This window comes from Perca fluviatilis, chromosome 16 (assembly GCF_010015445.1).
Source record: "Perca fluviatilis chromosome 16, GENO_Pfluv_1.0, whole genome shotgun sequence".
NCBI classification, from domain to species: domain Eukaryota; kingdom Metazoa; phylum Chordata; class Actinopteri; order Perciformes; family Percidae; genus Perca; species Perca fluviatilis.
Genome location: NC_053127.1, coordinates 28,279,073 through 28,296,670, shown reverse-complemented (window position 1 = coordinate 28,296,670; position 17,598 = coordinate 28,279,073). Strand labels below are relative to the sequence as shown.

The 17,598-nt window shown below is 41.6% G+C and overlaps 1 protein-coding gene across 2 annotated transcripts in view; it reads left to right on the top strand.

Moving 5' to 3' along the window:
* The window catches only part of srrm3 (serine/arginine repetitive matrix 3), a 94,173-nt gene that overhangs the window by 16,463 nt on the left and 60,112 nt on the right, over positions 1–17,598 (top strand). The window contains exon 1 of one of the 2 annotated variants that reach the window (XM_039826550.1): positions 16,970–16,988. The exons of the other annotated variant lie outside the window; for it this stretch is intronic. Within the exon in view, the coding sequence (XP_039682484.1) occupies positions 16,986–16,988 (3 nt within the window). The 5' untranslated portion in view covers positions 16,970–16,985. Of the gene's footprint in view, positions 1–16,969; positions 16,989–17,598 lie in introns of those variants that run through there. 2 annotated transcript variants of the gene reach the window in all.

Below are 17,598 nucleotides of genomic sequence, written 5' to 3'. Positions count from 1 at the left end.
AAAAGAGCTTTTGTTGGCTTACATTTTGAACAAGTGTTATTGTAAAGACTGGCTTTCTTAGCAAATGAAAATGGCAGGCTTTATAGCCTTCTTACATCAGCAGTGAAGTCTTTGATACGTCCCCTTAGAAGACATCGAATTCAGTTTTAAATTTTAAATGTTTTTTTGGACTAGTGCTAGTTAGGTAGATCGCTCCTGGTTTTATATCAACAGCAATCCGTCCAACCAGGAGAAAGGGTTTGGTAGCTGAAGGTCGGCTCGTCCAGCATGAAACATTGGAGAGCACATTTTGTTCCTCTGAAACCTAAAAAAAAGAAATCCAGCATGTTTTTCAAAGGAATAAACTTCAAACGCAACCACTGCATGCTTCACATAATATTCTACTGTGCTAGTCCTCTTTTAGTGGGAGATGGTGTGCTGTGTTTTTCAAGTAACCCTGGACTCCTCCATAGCTGTGTTACGGGAAAAATGGCTGACCTTTTACACACTAAGCTCAGTGAAGGCAAGTGACCAACGAACACCCTGGCAGTTGTTTTTGTTCGAGAGAGAGAGAGAGAGAGAGAGAGAGAGAGAGAGAGAGAGAGAGAGAGAGAGAGAGAGAGAGAGAGAGAGAGATTTGCTTTATCTTTACATGACGTGTCTTCTTTCTTCTGCACATCTGAATCTTAATCTCATCTGTATTCTATCCTCAATCCTCCAACCTCATTGATTAACCCCACAGTGTAGAGCAGATCTCTGCTGGGTTTAAGGGAGTCTGCTGTCACAGGAAATGTCATGCCCATTGCCTTTTCCATTAAGGAGAAACAGGAGAATCTACCTCCTTGGGGGCATGCAGCTAGCCGTTGAGAACCATGGACCCACCCAATAGATTCTTATAAAGCTCATGTGATGAATCAGAAAGCGTGCAAGGTCATACAGCTCATTAGAGACCGATAGAAAGCAATGCGAAGTTCTATATTCAACCCATCTTCAACTGGGTGATGAATATACAGTTCAAGGTGTTATAATGCACCCTGGGCGTCTAGCTTTGGCAGCTGTGCAGTTGTTTTAAAGGGTGGGGTTTGTGAGGATGTTAGCCATTTATTCAGTGGCAACAAATATGATTACTAACAGAAAGTGGGAAATGTGGGAGATGGACAGGATTAGAGTGAGTGAGTGAGTGAGGACCGAAATGGATCTGTGATCGAGTTACCTTTTAAGGTAAGTGTGTTAGAATCTGACACTGAATTTCTATTCATTGGTCATTGGTTGGCCCAGACGGGGGAAACTGAGCCACAGCTCTGATTGGCTGGTGATAGTCCTACTGCTGTCAGTAACAAATAATCTGACATTTTTGGGCCCATTTGCTTTCTTGCAGAGAGTTAGAGGAGACGATTGATACCAGTCTTGCAATGTTTTTTTTCTTTAATATGAAGCTGGAGCCAGCAACTTAACACAAAGACTAGGGGAACAGCTAGCCTGGTTCTGTCCAATGAGGATGAAATCCACATACCAGCAACTCGCTCATTAATTAACATGCTATCTTGTTTGTTAAACCGAAGTGTAAATGTAAACATTTTCTGTTTACGGGGGGTTTATACGCCATATTTTCTTGGCTGAGACCAGTAGGGCTTCTAGGGAGTTACTGCCCCCAGCCAAGAAACTGGCACGTAGTCTCATGTAAAATGACAAATTGTAGTTTACTTTGGTTTAAGTAGGTGGCAGGTTTATTACAGAGCCTGGCTAGCTGTTATCCACTGTTGTCAGTCCTGATGCTAAACTACTGTAAACTAACCAGCTGTAACATTGTATTTAGCGTACAGAAATGAGAGTGATATCGATCTTCTCATCTAATTGTCCGCCAGAAAGCCAGTGAGTGTGTTTCCCAAAATGTCCTCAAGAGATTCAAAGCAAAAATCTGATCATTTTTGGATTTGGCAAACACAAAAGCAGCATGCATCTCTGACTGCTACACCCTGCCATTTAATCTGAGACAATCGAGAAAAATGGAACATTTGAATCCTGGCAACTTTTAGTTGAATTCAATTTAATTGAAATGTGCACTCGAATGCAGAGAAGTGCTGAGAGAGGGAGTGCTAAGGGAATGTCATGAGTTGAGATGAGGGGTCTGCAGCTTGCTTGCTTCACAGCCAGGTAGACAGCAGCAGACCCCATGTGATCTATTGGAAATGGGGCCCCAGGAGACATATGGGGAGAGAGAGACCAATTTGGATTTAAACAGCAGCCAAGGTATACAGTGTACTGTATACTGGGCCCATTTTCTATATGTACAAGATGTAGAGTAACTTAATGACATCTTAGTGTACTCTGCATTTTTCAATCCCAAAAAACATTGTTGACATGATTGTTTTTATATATAATGTATTTTTTTCCTAATGGAAAATCACACGGATAAACATAACATGGAAACTCAAAGCTTTTTCACACCAGTGTAATTTGAAAAATCACAAAATCATCCTGATGCACTGTTACCGTAGTGTCTACCGTATATTCTAACCTGAAGATTATTCATGTATGATTAGAGCCTCCGTGTAGATTTGGGCAAATGTTCGAAGCAAGCCATAAGAGCAGGAGAGACCAATGCTCAGCAGGGACCTAAGCCAGAGTACTGGGCAGGAAACAGATGGTGTTAGTGGAGGGAGTGGGGGGAGGCGGGGCACAGATAGACGCAGTGCCTGGCCAGAGGATATTACAGCAAGCCTGGACACACTCATCCTCTGTCCCCTGCCTCCCAGGGGATTAATAAGCCCATCATGGCTGCTGCCCATATGGGGAGCCACAGAAGGCATATGACACTGAGGGGGAATGCCGTGAGACCGGGTTGTATATTGTAACTGGTTATCCATTTTGTCTTATAATGTCTCATTTTGACTCTGTAATGTTTGGGGACCACATTGTTGTTGCACATGTTTCAACCCAATCAGCTTCACTTTGTCTGGTAATGGAGGGCAGAGGAAGAGAGTTTTTGTCTGACTCTAGTGGTGAGGACTCTGAGACACTTCGAAGACTGCAGGTGTTCGTCATTTCAGTTATTTTTCCACCAGCAGAGCCAAACAGGTGGCCAAGCTTATGATTGGCTTAAAACCAAGGAGGAGCACCCTCTATCTGGTGTATTCCTCTCCCATGTGACATTTTACCTGCCACTTTGACTGAAATGGCTTTCTAACAAAGGCTGTAGCATGGTGTGTAGCTGCTCCTGTGTCAGTATCGACTTTGTCTGGAGCTGTATTGGTGTTGGTGACATTTCTTGTATTCTCACATACCCTCCGGTGCGGCCGAGGGCTCTGTCTAACCTTTAAGGCGCCAAGTGGTAGCCCAGTGGAAGAGCAGCAGACCTGACCTTTTTATGAGTGCTTTCAAAGTGCCCCACCCCCCTCCCTCACCCAACCCAACCCAACCCTCTCCCGAGCCAGCTTTCAGTCTGCTGCTGGCTCCTCTAGACCACCGGTGTCTAGTGCTGACAAACTGGATCTGCTGCTGTCCTCGGCCCCCCCTGAGACCAGGCTGGGGTCTGCAGCCTGTCTCTGGGTATAAGCTTGCAGACAAGGATGGCAAAGGAGAGATAGAAAAGATAGTTTTACTGCAGATAAGCCAGGGACTGCTCCTCTCTGTTGGGCTACGCTCCAAATCACTGTTGCTCTGTGTGGGTGTATGTGTGAGTGACTAACAGAATCCACCTTTAACCAGCCAGAAATTCATTGCATTGTCACACAATGTGAAAACCAAATACTGAAGATCACCTTTTGGTCATTATAACACAAATGATGGGTGGCTGTGAAGTAGAGCGGGTCGGCCCTCAACCACAAGACCGTTGGTTTGATCCCAGGCTCCTCCGTCCACATGTCAAAGTGTTCTTGAGGAAGACCCTGAACCCCAAGTTGCTCCCCGGACGCTGTACGTGGCTGTCCGCTGCTCCTAATGCGTAGGATGGGTTAAATGCAGATATTGAATTTTACTACATTGTACTGTTTGATACTTTGACGAATAATAATAACAATCAAAGTTTTCTTAATAATAATAATAATAATAATAAAAGTTTCTTCTCTTAAGAATTTTCTGTATAATTAATTAACAATTGTTGTATGCTCATAGTGTAAAAAGTGTTACATGTGAGGTCGGGGCTTTTGTTATCCATTAAAAATGTGAAAGTAAATGGCAAAGTTAGCTTAGATGAAACTGACCTCCAATTACAACCGCCGGTCCCGGAGAGGAACGAAATGAAAGTCCACAGTAATAATACCAGGCATGCAGCCTGCTACAACAGCTAATGGAAAAGTGATAAAAATGAGCTTCATTAGGCCCTGATCGAGTGATTAAAGTATTTATTGTCCTGAAAAAGCCCATTTTCTAACCCCATTCCACTTTACATTCATAAAAACATGGTCTTAATGTTATTCAAATCACTTCCTTGGAGTAAAAGTTGGCTCATTCTAGCATAGACTTTCACTGTCTTTTCCTATCTGCTCACTTCATGCACAGACACAACTGCTGCACTTCCCAATATACAAACTTTTGTTTGTGCAGAGGCTGGGGATTATAGCAGGATGCCTCCTCTGAAAGGTGCCTTAATCCTGCTCCCCGCAGGGAGATTAGCAACCCCTGCTTTTTGAAGATTTTACTCAATATCAACTCCTTCCCCCGGCATGTAAACACATTTCAACAGTGATTAGCCCAGAACATTGCTTTAGAGCCCCCCCAAAAATAAAGACCTCATGAGATATCAAAGACATTACTGCATTCATATGTGCATGCACATATCTCTCAGGGCAGTGCAGTGTCAGTGCTGGAATATCTGCTGCTTCATAGGCCGCACTAGCACGTAGTCCTTTCTGACAGATGGCCTGAGGAGATGTGATATCTGAGCAGGCCGGAAGATGTGGGATGTCCATTGTGGCATTATGGTTAGTCTCGTGTTATCCCCCTTTTTTTGCCACGACCTGGGCCTTCACGCATGGCCAGCGATACGGTTGCGCCGCGGATTGAGATGTAAAAGCATGGAGAGGGGAGTAAAAAACCGGCAGGGGAGGGAGGAGTGACCGATCTCACCTTGACAGTTTGAGGAAAGCTGCTGAAATGTGTGTTTTCAACTCATCTCTCACCAGCTGCAGGGTGTGTGCGTGTATGCATACGTGCATATATACAGTGTTGGGAAGGATACTTTCAAAACGTATTTCGTTACAGAATACAGAATACATGCCCACAAATGTAATTTGTAACGTATTCCGTTACGTTACTCAATCTGAGTAACGTATTCAGAATACTTGGATTACTTCAGGATTACTTCCACATTGAATTGCGTTTTATAAGTGTAGGAATGCAGCTATCACATCCAGCTTACTAAACAGGCCTATAATGGTGTGATCTTTTTATTCCAACTAGCTGAATGTGTACCTGAACAAGCAGATAGATTATTGTATTGGTAGTCCCGAACTGCATACTACAAAAATCTAACCGCAGTCTTGCTACCACGAGCTAATTTTAGCTAACGTTAGCTAGCATGTCAAACGGGGCTAGTCAGTCTTTAAACGGCTCTGGAGCTAGTAAATCAGCACGTAGGAGAATGTAAAGTCGCACGTCAATGTTAAAATAGCAAGGTGACCAGTAAAACTACAGCAGACGACTACCCTTGGCTAATTAAAAAAATAGCTTAAGCTTCTTCAGGTTGGAGGTGGAGTAATTTGGACGCTGAAAGGAGGTTGGTTGCTGGCAAGCACAGGTTGCACTGCACAGTTATATTTCATTCTCCCTGTTCGTTCTTTAATGTGAAATGCTGTTTGAATTTCCAAGATAGAAACTTATTCCTGCCCTGGCTCTGTCGTGCCGGTTTCGACTCCATTGTGACTGATCACGCAAATAGCTATTTTTTTCGATTTCATATCGGGGCTTCTGGAAAATGCATAGAGTTGCCTTAATTTAGTCAGAGTGAATAAACTCGTGAAACAGAGAAGTATCGTCATGTAATCCATTGATTTCAACAATGTAACTGTATTCTAAATACATTAACGATTTATGTAACTGTAACGGAATACAGTTACTCATAATTTGTATTCTGAATACGTACGGCGATTACTGTATTCCGTTACTCCCCAACACTGCATATATATATATATATATATATTATATATATATATATATATATATATTTTTTTTTTTTTTTTATCGTCATTGCAATATCAACTGGCGCACTAAACACATCGTGAAAGGCTGCGACATATCGCAAGAGTCACTCAAAGATATTTTGTTTTAGTTGAAAGAAAATATCGGTGGAAAACTGCACTTAAAAATTAAACTGTCATTCGTTTTTTAGTGGTGCTTTTTATATTCTTTTTTTTAAGATAATTTTTTGGGCTTTTCTGCCTTTTAATTGTTAGGACAGCTAGGTGAGAAAGGGGAGAGAGAGGGGGAAGACTTGCAGGAAACCGTCTCAGGTCGGACCCGAACCATGGACCTCTGCGTCGAGGCATAAGCCTCTCAGTATACAGTGGGGCAAAAAAGTATTTAGTCAGCCACCAATTGTGCAAGTTCTCCCACTTTAAAAATGAGAGAGGACTGTAATTTTCATCACAGGTACACTTCAACTATGAGAGACAAAATGAGAAAAAAAAATCTAGAAAATCACATTGTAGGATTTTTAATGAATTAATTGGTAAATTCCTCGGTAAAATAAGTGTTTGGTCACCTACAAACAAGCAAGATTTCTGGCTCTCACAGACCTGTAACTTCCTTAAGAGGCTCCTCTGTCCTCCACTCGTTACCTGTATTAATGGCACCTGTTTGAACTTGTTATCAGTATAAAAGACACCTGTCCACAACCTCAAACAGTCACACTCCAAACTCCACTATGGCCAAGACCAAAGAGCTGTCAAAGGACACCAGAAACAAAATTGTAGACCTGCACCAGGCTGGGAAGACTGAATCTGCAATAGGTAAGCAGCTTGGTGTGAAGAAATCAACTGTGGGAGCAATTATTAGAAAATGGAAGACATCCATACCACTGATCATCTCCCTCGATCTGGGGCTCCACGCAAGATCTCACCCCGTTGGGTCAAAATGATCACAAGAACGGTGAGCAAAAATCCCAGAACCACACGGGGGGACCTAGTGAATGACCTGCAGAGAGCTGGGACCAAAGTAACAAAGGCTACCATCAGTAACACACTACGCCGCAAGGGACTCAAATCCTGCAGTGCCAGACGTGTCCCCCTGCTTAAGACAGTACATGTCCAGGCCCGTCTGAAATTTGCTAGAGAGCATTTGGATGATCCAGAAGAGGATTGGGAGAATGTCATATGGTCAGATGAAACCAAAATAGAACTTTTTGGTAAAAACTCAACTTGTCGTGTTTGGAGGAGAAAGAATGCTGAGTTGCATCCAAAGAACACCATACCTGCTGTGAAGCATGGGGGTGGAAACATCATGCTTTGGGGCTGCAAAGGGACCAGGACGACTGATCCGTGTAAAGGAAAGAATGAATGGGGCCATGTATCGTGAGATTTTGAGTGAAAACCTCCTTCCATCAGCAAGGGCATTGAAGATGAAACGTGACTGGGTCTTTCAGCATGATAATGATCCCAAACACACCGCCCGGGCAACGAAGGAGTGGCTTCGTAAGAAGCATTTCAAGGTCCTGGAGTGGCCTAGCCAGTCTCCAGATCTCAACCCCATAGAAAATCTTTGGAGGGAGTTGAAAGTCCGTGTTGCCCAGCGACAGCCCAAAACATCACTGCTCTAGAGGAGATCTGCATGGAGGAATGGGCTAAAATACCAGCAACAGTGTGTGAAAACCTTGTGAAGACTTACAGAAAACGTTTGACCTCTGTCATTGCCAACAAAGGGTATATAACAAAGTATTGAGATGAAGTTTTGTTATTGACCAAATACTTATTTTCCATAATAATTAGCAAATTCATTAAAAATCCTACAATGTGATTTTCTGGATTTTTTTTTTTCTCATTTTGTCTCTCATAGTTGAAGTGTACCTATGATGAAAATTACAGGCCTCTCTCATTTTTTTAAGTGGGAGAACTCGCACAATTGGTGGCTGACTAAATACTTTTTTGCCCCACTGTATGTGCGCCTGCTCTACCCACTGATCCAACCCGGTCACGTGCTTTTTATATTCAATTCAATGTTACATTTTTATTAATAAAAGAATGTTGGAAATGATTTCCTTTCATTTGTTTTAAATTCAACAAGCAATTTGTTGTATTTTAGCAGAATACTGAAAGCAGCACAACGGAGTACACTTTAATATCTGTTTATTTATCGAGAGTGATATCGTTATTACAATATTCAAAAACGGTATAGCATATTACGTACTTTCCTCATATCCTGCAGCCCTAATCTGATTATTTCCCCGTTACAATACGGGGATGAACTCGAGGTTGCAGAGGATCACAGATGATAGGGGTGACCTGTCTGTCTGTCTGTCTTGGCCCTCCTTCAATCAATGAGCCAATCAGTCTCTCTTTCACAAACTCTCCTGTTTGACATTCTCTCTCAGTCTTTCTATGACTCTGTCTTCTTGGGTCTGCTTTTTAGTACGTCGATATCTGTGCCAGATGAATTTCGCCCTCGCCTGTGCTTGCCTTTTGTGCCTGTTTGGTGTTTAGTTTTTGTCTGCGTATGCAGGTCCAATTTTAAGCTTTGCATTTTTTCAGTGGAAGCCATTACTGAGAAATTCTGTCAAAACGGGGCTTTCTGCAGGTTGACCTTGATTCAGAGGAAGCTATCTGTCCTCTAGCATCAAGTAATCACTGTGTGTCTCCTTGCAATGAAGAGAATGCTTCCTTATCGTGACAGGTAGTGGACCTGTTAGTGATTGTTGGGAGCAGAAGACTCCAACTGAGGCCCAAAAATATCGGGGGGAAAAATGACAAAACCTTCCCTAATCTCTCTCCTGTGGTGCAGTATCAGACAGCGTTCCTGATCCATCAGCAATCTCTGGTGCGGTCCCAGTGGAGTGGACGCCCTCCATCCCCCCATCTCCACACATACGGAGCAGAAATATATGAACACACTATGAATGCAGAGAGGAAAGAAGGCGCAGTGCTCAATCCTGACTCTCTCCTGTGAATGAACTGCACGAATGAGGGCTGACAGAGCGTAAGGTAGCAGGAGAAAGGTATATTTGTGTGCGTGTGTTATCTTTGTGAGAAGGGCAGAGTATGACAGGTCGACACAGTGTACTACCTCGGAAAAGCCTCCCCCGTGTGTCTGGTCTATTATGGTCGTTGAAGGCGGCGGCGGCCAGCGTCAGGCCCTGAATCTAGATATCGCCACCCGACAGCTTTAATTGGAGCACGCATGCAAATAATACCCATGTTTATTCTTATAGATGATTACATCCACAAGTAGCCAGCCGTGAAATAGAAACCTTTACGCTTCAAGACCAAGCTGGCCATCTTCTGAGAATTTGAATAGACAGGTAGTGTACACCCCTGTTTATTACAAGCATTTGACCAATGCACAGGCAAGCCTTATTATTAACACTGAGGGACTTCTACTAGGAAGAAATTATAAAAAAAAACAAAAAACACAGGTATACAAGCATTTTTACCATCATCATCAAACAAATAAATTATAGTTGCTGATAGAGTTCTTCCGACACCAGTATCTGAAATGCCTCCAATACTGTCTGAAATGCTGGCATCGGGATCGGCGAGTATGCGAGTCTATGCACTGATCTTATACCACGTAATTTAGCCCTGAATAAAATCTAACTTAAAGTAGTTTATTTTTGTTCTTTATCCGTTATGACTGACTGTCAAATTGGATAATAAAAGAAAGTTCTATGGCATTCAGTCTTTGTATTTTTTTGTATTTTTTTTTTATGCATTTGTTCATGTTTTACAAAGGCTTTACTGTAAAGCTTTAGTGCGTAACTTTTTGATATTAATGAGCGTCCGTTACATTCAAGCCATTGCCAAATGAGTTGCTACAAAGCTGATTGAGACTATCCGCTCCACACACCTCTCAGAGTATTTTTCAGTAGGGCTATGTTCAGAAGGTTGGGTCGCCCGGTGACCTTTGCGCATAGAAACTCAAGTGAAGATAATGACCTCTTCTGAAGAGTCCATCATGTTTTTTAATCCTCTGTGTCCTCCTTGGCCACCAACTGCGTGGAGGAGAGAGGGGGGGGGAAGCACGATCACGGAAGGCTTGCATCATGTGGATGCGCCGACAGTTTTGTTGTTATTAGCGATCATATCACATCCATACAGGGTTAGTAGTGTACAGCTGTTAAAAACTAATAATAATTATGTGTGTGTGTGTGTGTGTGTGTGTGTGTGTGTGTGTGTGTGTGTGTGTGTGTGTGTGTTATATATATATATATATATATATATATATATATATATATATATATATATATATATATATATATATATATATATATATATATATATATATATATATATATATACAGTGCCTCGCGAAAGTATTCGGCCCCTTGAACTTTTCGACCTTTTGCCACATTTCAGGCCTCAAACATAAAGATATAAAACTGTAATTTTTTGTGAAGAATCAACAACAAGTGGGACACAATCATGAAGTGGAACGAAATTTATTGGATATTTCAAACCTTTTAAACAAATAAAAAACTGAAATATTGCGCGGCAAAATTATTCAGCCCCCTTAAGTTAATACTTTGTAGCGCCACCTTTTGCTGCGATTACAGCTGTAAGTCGCTTGGGGTGTGTCTCTATCAGTTTTGTACCACGAGAGACTGACATTTTTGCCCATTCCTCCTTGCAAAACAGCTCGAGCTCAGTGTGGTTGGATGGAGAGCGTTTGTGAACAGCAGTTTTCAGTTCTTTCCACAGATTCTCGATTGGATTCAGGTCTGGACTTTGACTTGGCCATTCTAACACCTGGATATGTTTATTTGTGAACCATTCCATTGTAGATTTTGCTTTATGTTTTGGATCATTGTCTTGTTGGAAGACAAATCTCCGTCCCAGTCTCAGGTCTTTTGCAGACTCCATCAGGTTTTCTTCCAGAATGGTCCTGTATTTGGCTCCATCCATCTTCCCATCAATTTTAACCATCTTCCCTGTCCCTGCTGAAGAAAAGCAGGCCCAAACCATGATGCTGCCACCACCATGTTTGACAGTGGGGATGGTGTGTTCAGGGGTATGAGCTGTGTTGCTTTTACGCCAAACATAACGTTTTGCATTGTTGCCAAAAGTTCGATTTTTGTTTAATCTGACCACAGCACCTTCTTCCACATGTTTGGTATGTCTCCCAGGTGGCTTTTGGCAAACTTTAAACGACACTTTTTATGGATATCTTTAAGAAATGGCTTTCTTCTTGCCACTCTTCCATAAAGGCCAGATTTGTGCAGTATACGACTGATTGTTGTCCTATGGACAGGCGTCTCCCACCTCAGCTGTAGATCTCTGCAGTTCATCCAGAGTGATCATGGGCCTCTTGGCTGCATCTCTGATCAGTCTTCTCATTGAATGAGCTGAAAGTTTATAGGGAGCGGGCCGGGTCTTCGTAGATTTGTAGTGGTCTGATACTCCTTCCATTTCAATATTATCGCTTGCACAGTGCTCCTTGGGATGTTTAAAGCTTGGGAAATCGTTTTGTATCCAAATCCGGCTTTAAACTTCTCCACAACAGTATCTCGGACCTGCCTGGTGTGTTCCTTGTTCTTCATGATGCTCTCTGCGCTTTAAACTGACCTCTGAGACTATCACAGAGCAGGTGCATTTATACGGAGACTTGATTACACACAGCTGGATTCTATTTATCATCATTAGTCATTTAGGTCAACATTGGATCATTCAGAGATCCTCACTGAACTTCTGGAGAGAGTTTGCTGCACTGAAAGTAAGGGGGCTGAATAATTTTGCACGCCCACTTTTCAGTTTTTATTTGTTAAAAAGTTTGAGAATAGCCAATGAATTTCGTTCCACTTCATAATTGGGACCCACTTGTTGTTGATTCTTCACAAAAAATTACAGTTTTATATCTTTATGTTTGAGGCCTGAAATGTGGCAAAAGGTCGAAACGTTCAAAGGGGCCGAATACTTTCGCAAGGCACTGTATATATATATATATATATATATATATATATATAATTAATAAAAAAAAATGGTATCGGAACAACTCAAGTTGGTGAGGCATGGAAACAGTCACGTCATGATTTCAAGAGGCACACAGTATAGAACAGTCTTTAATGGGTTGACATTTTGCCCTGTCTCTTTTTTTTCTTTTTTCCCTTGAAGATGAAATGAAGCCTCCGCCGTGTGCTCAATTTATAAAAGCACTACTGTTCAAATTAATTTGAAATGGAATGTCGGGGTTGCCTTGGAGACACGCTGAGGCTCACCTGAGCTGTCAGAGGAAAGGCCGCCTCTGCATTTTAAGAAATGAAATAGTCATTTCATTGTGGGTTGCGGTGAAGAGGGTGAATAATAAAAGGAAATGGTTAGGATTTGTCATTGCCATTGATTTGTCATGGCCTGTGTATTTACAGCCCCTGCTGTATTCTACAGCAAATCGCAGAGGGTTACACAACCATTCACCACACACATAACAGAACATCACTGGCAATTATTTAAAGACCCTGAAAACATATTCTCTCTCAATACTATAGAGGATGGTACATCAACATGAAACAATTTTCGATCACTTAGGGTTATTTCACATTAGAGAGTTCTGTTTTTTCTTTTCTTTCTGGTTTCCATGGTTTAAAGTGGGCTCTGTTAGAAAAGGATGATGCCTCACAATTCAGGAGAATCTTATGACAGTTGGTGGGTCGTTTCGTCACAGTCAGTTAGGGCCGCAACGGAGGTCATTGTTTTTTTTATTTGTCCATTATTTTCTCCATTAATTGATTCTTTGTTTGGCCTATAAAACATCTGAAAACTGTGAAAAATGGCCATCAAGTCCAAGGTGATGTCATTAAATGTCTTGTTTTGTCCAATCAACAGTCGAAAACCCAAAGGGAATACATTTACTAAAATGTAAGACATTTTTGACAATTTTTGCTTTTTTAACAATTCATCGATTAACCCAGTTGCCATTATTTGTCTGTCTATCAACTGATGTAATTATTACAACTCTACTGTTAGTCAGATCTGATCAATCCACACCTTAACCGTTCCGATGGAGCACACAAGTTGAGTTTTCCGAGCGTTAAACTCTAATGAATAATACCCCAGGCTGTTTATGTTTTACTTTGACTGTTGCTTATTTAGTCAGGAGACTTAATGTTATAGATATATACTTAAGATGTGAAACCAAGTTGTTAGGGGCTTTAAAGGTCATGCCAGTGTTTTGAAGTTCAAGCCCATTTATATGTTTTCATTTTGAAAAACATGCTGTTTTAAAGACTTTTGCTTACATCTTTTCTACCATTCATTGTTTTCCAAACAGTATGAAAAATCAACAGCAGTAGTAGTGTAATATATTACAGTAAACATCAAGGGCCCTATCTTGCACTCAGCGCAATTGCTTTTGTACACAACGCATGTATCATTCCTATTTTGCACCCGCCGCACAGCAGACTTTTCCCTCCACAGACGCACGTCAGTAAATTAGGGAATGTATTTGCGCTCCCGGGGGCGGTTCAGCGAAAAGAGGAGGCGTGTTCCAGCGCAAATGTTCCCTGGTGCTATTTTGTTGTTTCAGAAAACAATTCCGCCACAGACCAGGAAAAACCTGGTCTAAAGTCAGTGGTGCAGTTATTCAGATTCTATTTTAAGAGCGCATGCTTGGCCATAATGTAGCGTGTGCACAACGCGCATACGCTTTGCTTCTTTCATTTACACGGACGCAGCAGTTTCCATTTTTGTATACCATACATAATTACAAGGAAAAATATTACTGAAAATGCGCTTCAGGTGTTTGGATAGATCAGGAGGCATTTTACAGTACAGTCCTCAAAAAGTCTCTGCATTCTTTGTGGCTTGTTGTGTTTTACACAACATTTCCATGAATCATGGATGTGTTGATGACATAAATGAGGAAATATTAGAGGACTTAAGGAGACGTGATGTTGAACTACGGTGGGATTGGACACTCCGGCTGCAACAATCCTCTCCAGACTTGAGGACATGCGCCCGAGAGGCCGCAGCAACATCGCCACCCAGCCAAGATGGGCATTTATTACTTTGCCGCATCCCGGACAGCTCCACAGGCAAACCGCCCATCATAATAGCAATCTGCCATGGAACAAGCGCGCCAGCTCTTAAAGGGAATGTGAGATGACGCTCTGATTGGTTATTTTCACGTTACGCCCAAACCACACCTAGCTACTTAAGACCAACCCATTTTAGATTTGCGTTGCATTTATCCTGCCAGTATGATAGCAACAGCGCCCGAGATCTGCCCACAAAGATACTTGCGTTTTGCGTTTCATGCTTGCGTTTCAGATCGTTAAAGTAGGGCCCCAAGTCTGCATTTATATTTGTCAAAGTTCCTTTATTGTTTCAGTTTGCTAATTGATTTCCATATCTTAGTGAAATGAATAAAATCCAATGGCCATATGCAATGTTAGGAAAAAATGCACCTAAAATCTGAACTTGAACAGAATGCATGAAAAAAATGGTCAAGAAAAATGGTAAGTGTTGTCCTTTAGGAAAGTAAACACATTAATTTGGGCTACACTTGGACAATGTGCTGATCAAGGAGCTCTGCCTAATGAATCATATACAGTATCTCTCACCCTAATTAGCTCATTGTTGCTCTGTTCTTTTTCATTGCTGTACTTCAGATCACTACTCAGGCTTTTCTGCTAAAACTCTAATTAAGAGGAAATGCGAGTTCAGCTGGTTTGATACACGCATTAGTCTTATCCTTCTACAGTAGCTTATTGATGTTGCAGATGTCAGGGTGTTGCTGCAGTCTTACCTTGGCCCACTGAGCATCTGTATGAGCCATTAGCGCTCCACATGTTGGCTTTAGCTCTGACAGTTACTGGTTTATGTTAAAAGGCATTGTGCTCCTGTCGATACAACTCCAACAATACAGCAATAAATCTGGGTTTTCATTGGAAAGAATGTTCTTAATCTGCCTTCGATTCACTTTTTTTTCTCACAAAACGTGCATTTTCTTTTTCTCCTTATCCTATTCATTTGTTCTATATTCTGTAGCCTTGGAGAAAACTCATCTTTTATTTCCATTCTTCTCTCTGGTGTGGTCATTGTCTTGTTTAGCTCACACTATTGTTCCCCATTATCCTCTCTTTTCGTTATCTGGAGCAGCCTGGTGGAGCGTAGTAATACAGTAGACGTCTGTCGTGCTTGTTCAACACTGTATCTATAGTCAGTAGGCCTACCGATCCCCAGCGGCCCTTACCTTCTTAATACCCACTGTCATCTCCCTCTTTCTCCCTTTTTTGTGTTTGTCTGTCCTTACGTGGACCTTGGTGGAGAGAAAACTGCATCTGATTTGTGTGCGGGCAGGCTCATGGCTGGAGAGCCCTTTGGTAGACAGCTGTGAATGCCATGACTCAGAGGACAAGCCAACGGCTCATGCCTCTTAAGAAGTCTGATTCACTCCACTGAGCAGGGCAAGCAGGATCTGTGTGTGCCTGAAATAAAATATTGGCATTTGAATAATTACTGGATTGCAGGATTAAATCCATCTTCATAGAAGCTGATGTGAAAGTTGATTTGAGGTTGATAGAGCCGTTGTTATGATTAGAGAAAAGATTGTGACAATAATGTAGCTTGAAACTGAAAAAACAAAACAAAAAAAAACTAAAACTAAATCTGACATTCCATCCATTCTACAGTAGATGCTACATTGTGTTTTGAGCTACTCTGGTGTGTTTCTTCCAGAATCTATTTCTTGATGGCATTGAGGAAAGATGTTTTTTTTAAAAGCTTCTTCCAAAGGCCAGCTTGAGTGCCAGAGAATGATTAAACAGAAAATCTGCACTGCAGACGCTACAGCTTGACATTCATTATTTTATCACCATAGCAACCAGTGCACATAATTTAATTTCTAAGCATTAGAAAAACCAAAAAGTAGAAATTAATAGCTAGCAGGACATACAAAGCATGATTATGGCTATTATTATAGCGTTTAATATGAGTACAGTCATAAACAATCATAAGAAATTGTCTACGCCATGTGGCCGGGTTGGACCAGTGGGTAGAGCAGGCGCACATATACTGAGAGGTTTATGCCTCGACGCAGAGGTCCAGGGTTCAGGTCTGACCTGTGACGATTTCCTGCATGTCTTCCCCCTCTCTCTCCCCTTTCTCACCTAGCTGTCCTGTCAAATAAAGGCGGAAAACCCCAAAAAATGATCTTAAAAAAGAAATTGTCTACGCCTTTAATCTCTCCGCTGTTGAATCGAGTCAGTGCTGTATTCAATTCTTCCGGATTGTCTGATTGTCTTATCTGACAGGAATGAAGATATATTTTCTTTCCTCTTTTAAACTGTTGGCAATAGTGGTAGTGCCAGTAAAGCACTTTTTCAACACCTTCACAGCCTGTCTGTTGATAAATGGCGTGTAGCTGCCCTTGTCTAACCTAAAATCCACCACCGATTTTTCTTCTGCCTCCCAATATTTTAAGCCCTGTCTTTGGAGCACAGTTCATATTGGACGGCTCATTGTAAGCCCTCTGACTGAGGACAGTACCATCTGTGTTTATTATATACAGGCTCTACAGGAGGGCTGATATGATTGCTTTTGGGGAGGAGCTTATAAGTAGTTTGGTCTAGCCCGACTGCTGAATAAAGGATGAACTATCTAATAACACGACAGCAGGTTGATGATTCTAGGTTTAGTTTTGATCAGTGACAAACCTTGGACAATATGTGCTGAGGTTTTTCTAGATGTTGCAGTTAGGGCTCAAACATGCATATAATGGGTAATAGTGGGGGGTTTTCCCATTCTTTGCTAATCAGAAATCAGCTTTTATTTACTGTGCAATGACTGCTTTTGACCAGGCTGAATCATCCTGGAAATGCCAACAGAGTTACTGGATATTTTTGGATCTACTTTGACGAGTTTTCCTATATGGTAATGTGTGTCATTGTTTCAGATCTGACACATCTGAAAACACTAGAAAATGCAGAATATGTGTCCTGGATATTATTAAAGCTTGTAAACATGTTAGAGGGATAACATCTAATTAGTCAGTGCCGGAGATAGCGGTACAAATGGACACAGCGCACAAGGCTGTAGCTATAAATAAGAATGTAGCGTCTCTGATTTAATGAGGACTGAAATGCATTGTTGGCTATGCTCCAGCAGCACATGCAAGTATTATAATCTTACTAGACTATGGACATGGAGCTGTGGATGTGTCTGCTGTTAACTGGAAGAGGTCTGGATCTGAATGTTTCTTTTCTATTTACAGTAAATCTTTTAGTAATTACCGGATATGAGTTAACCCTCAGCTTCCATCTGTGCCTCAGACAGAGAATGGCTTTACCACTGCCCAAGAGCCAACAGGCATGTTTCTATGCATTTCAGTTTTCACTTGGTCGGTTGAACACTTTGGTCCTGTTAGGGCTGGGCTATATATCGATATTATATTGATATCGTTATTTGGGAATAGATATCGTCTTAGATTTTGGATATCATAATATGGCATGAGTGTTGTTTTACAGGCTGCATTACAGTAAAG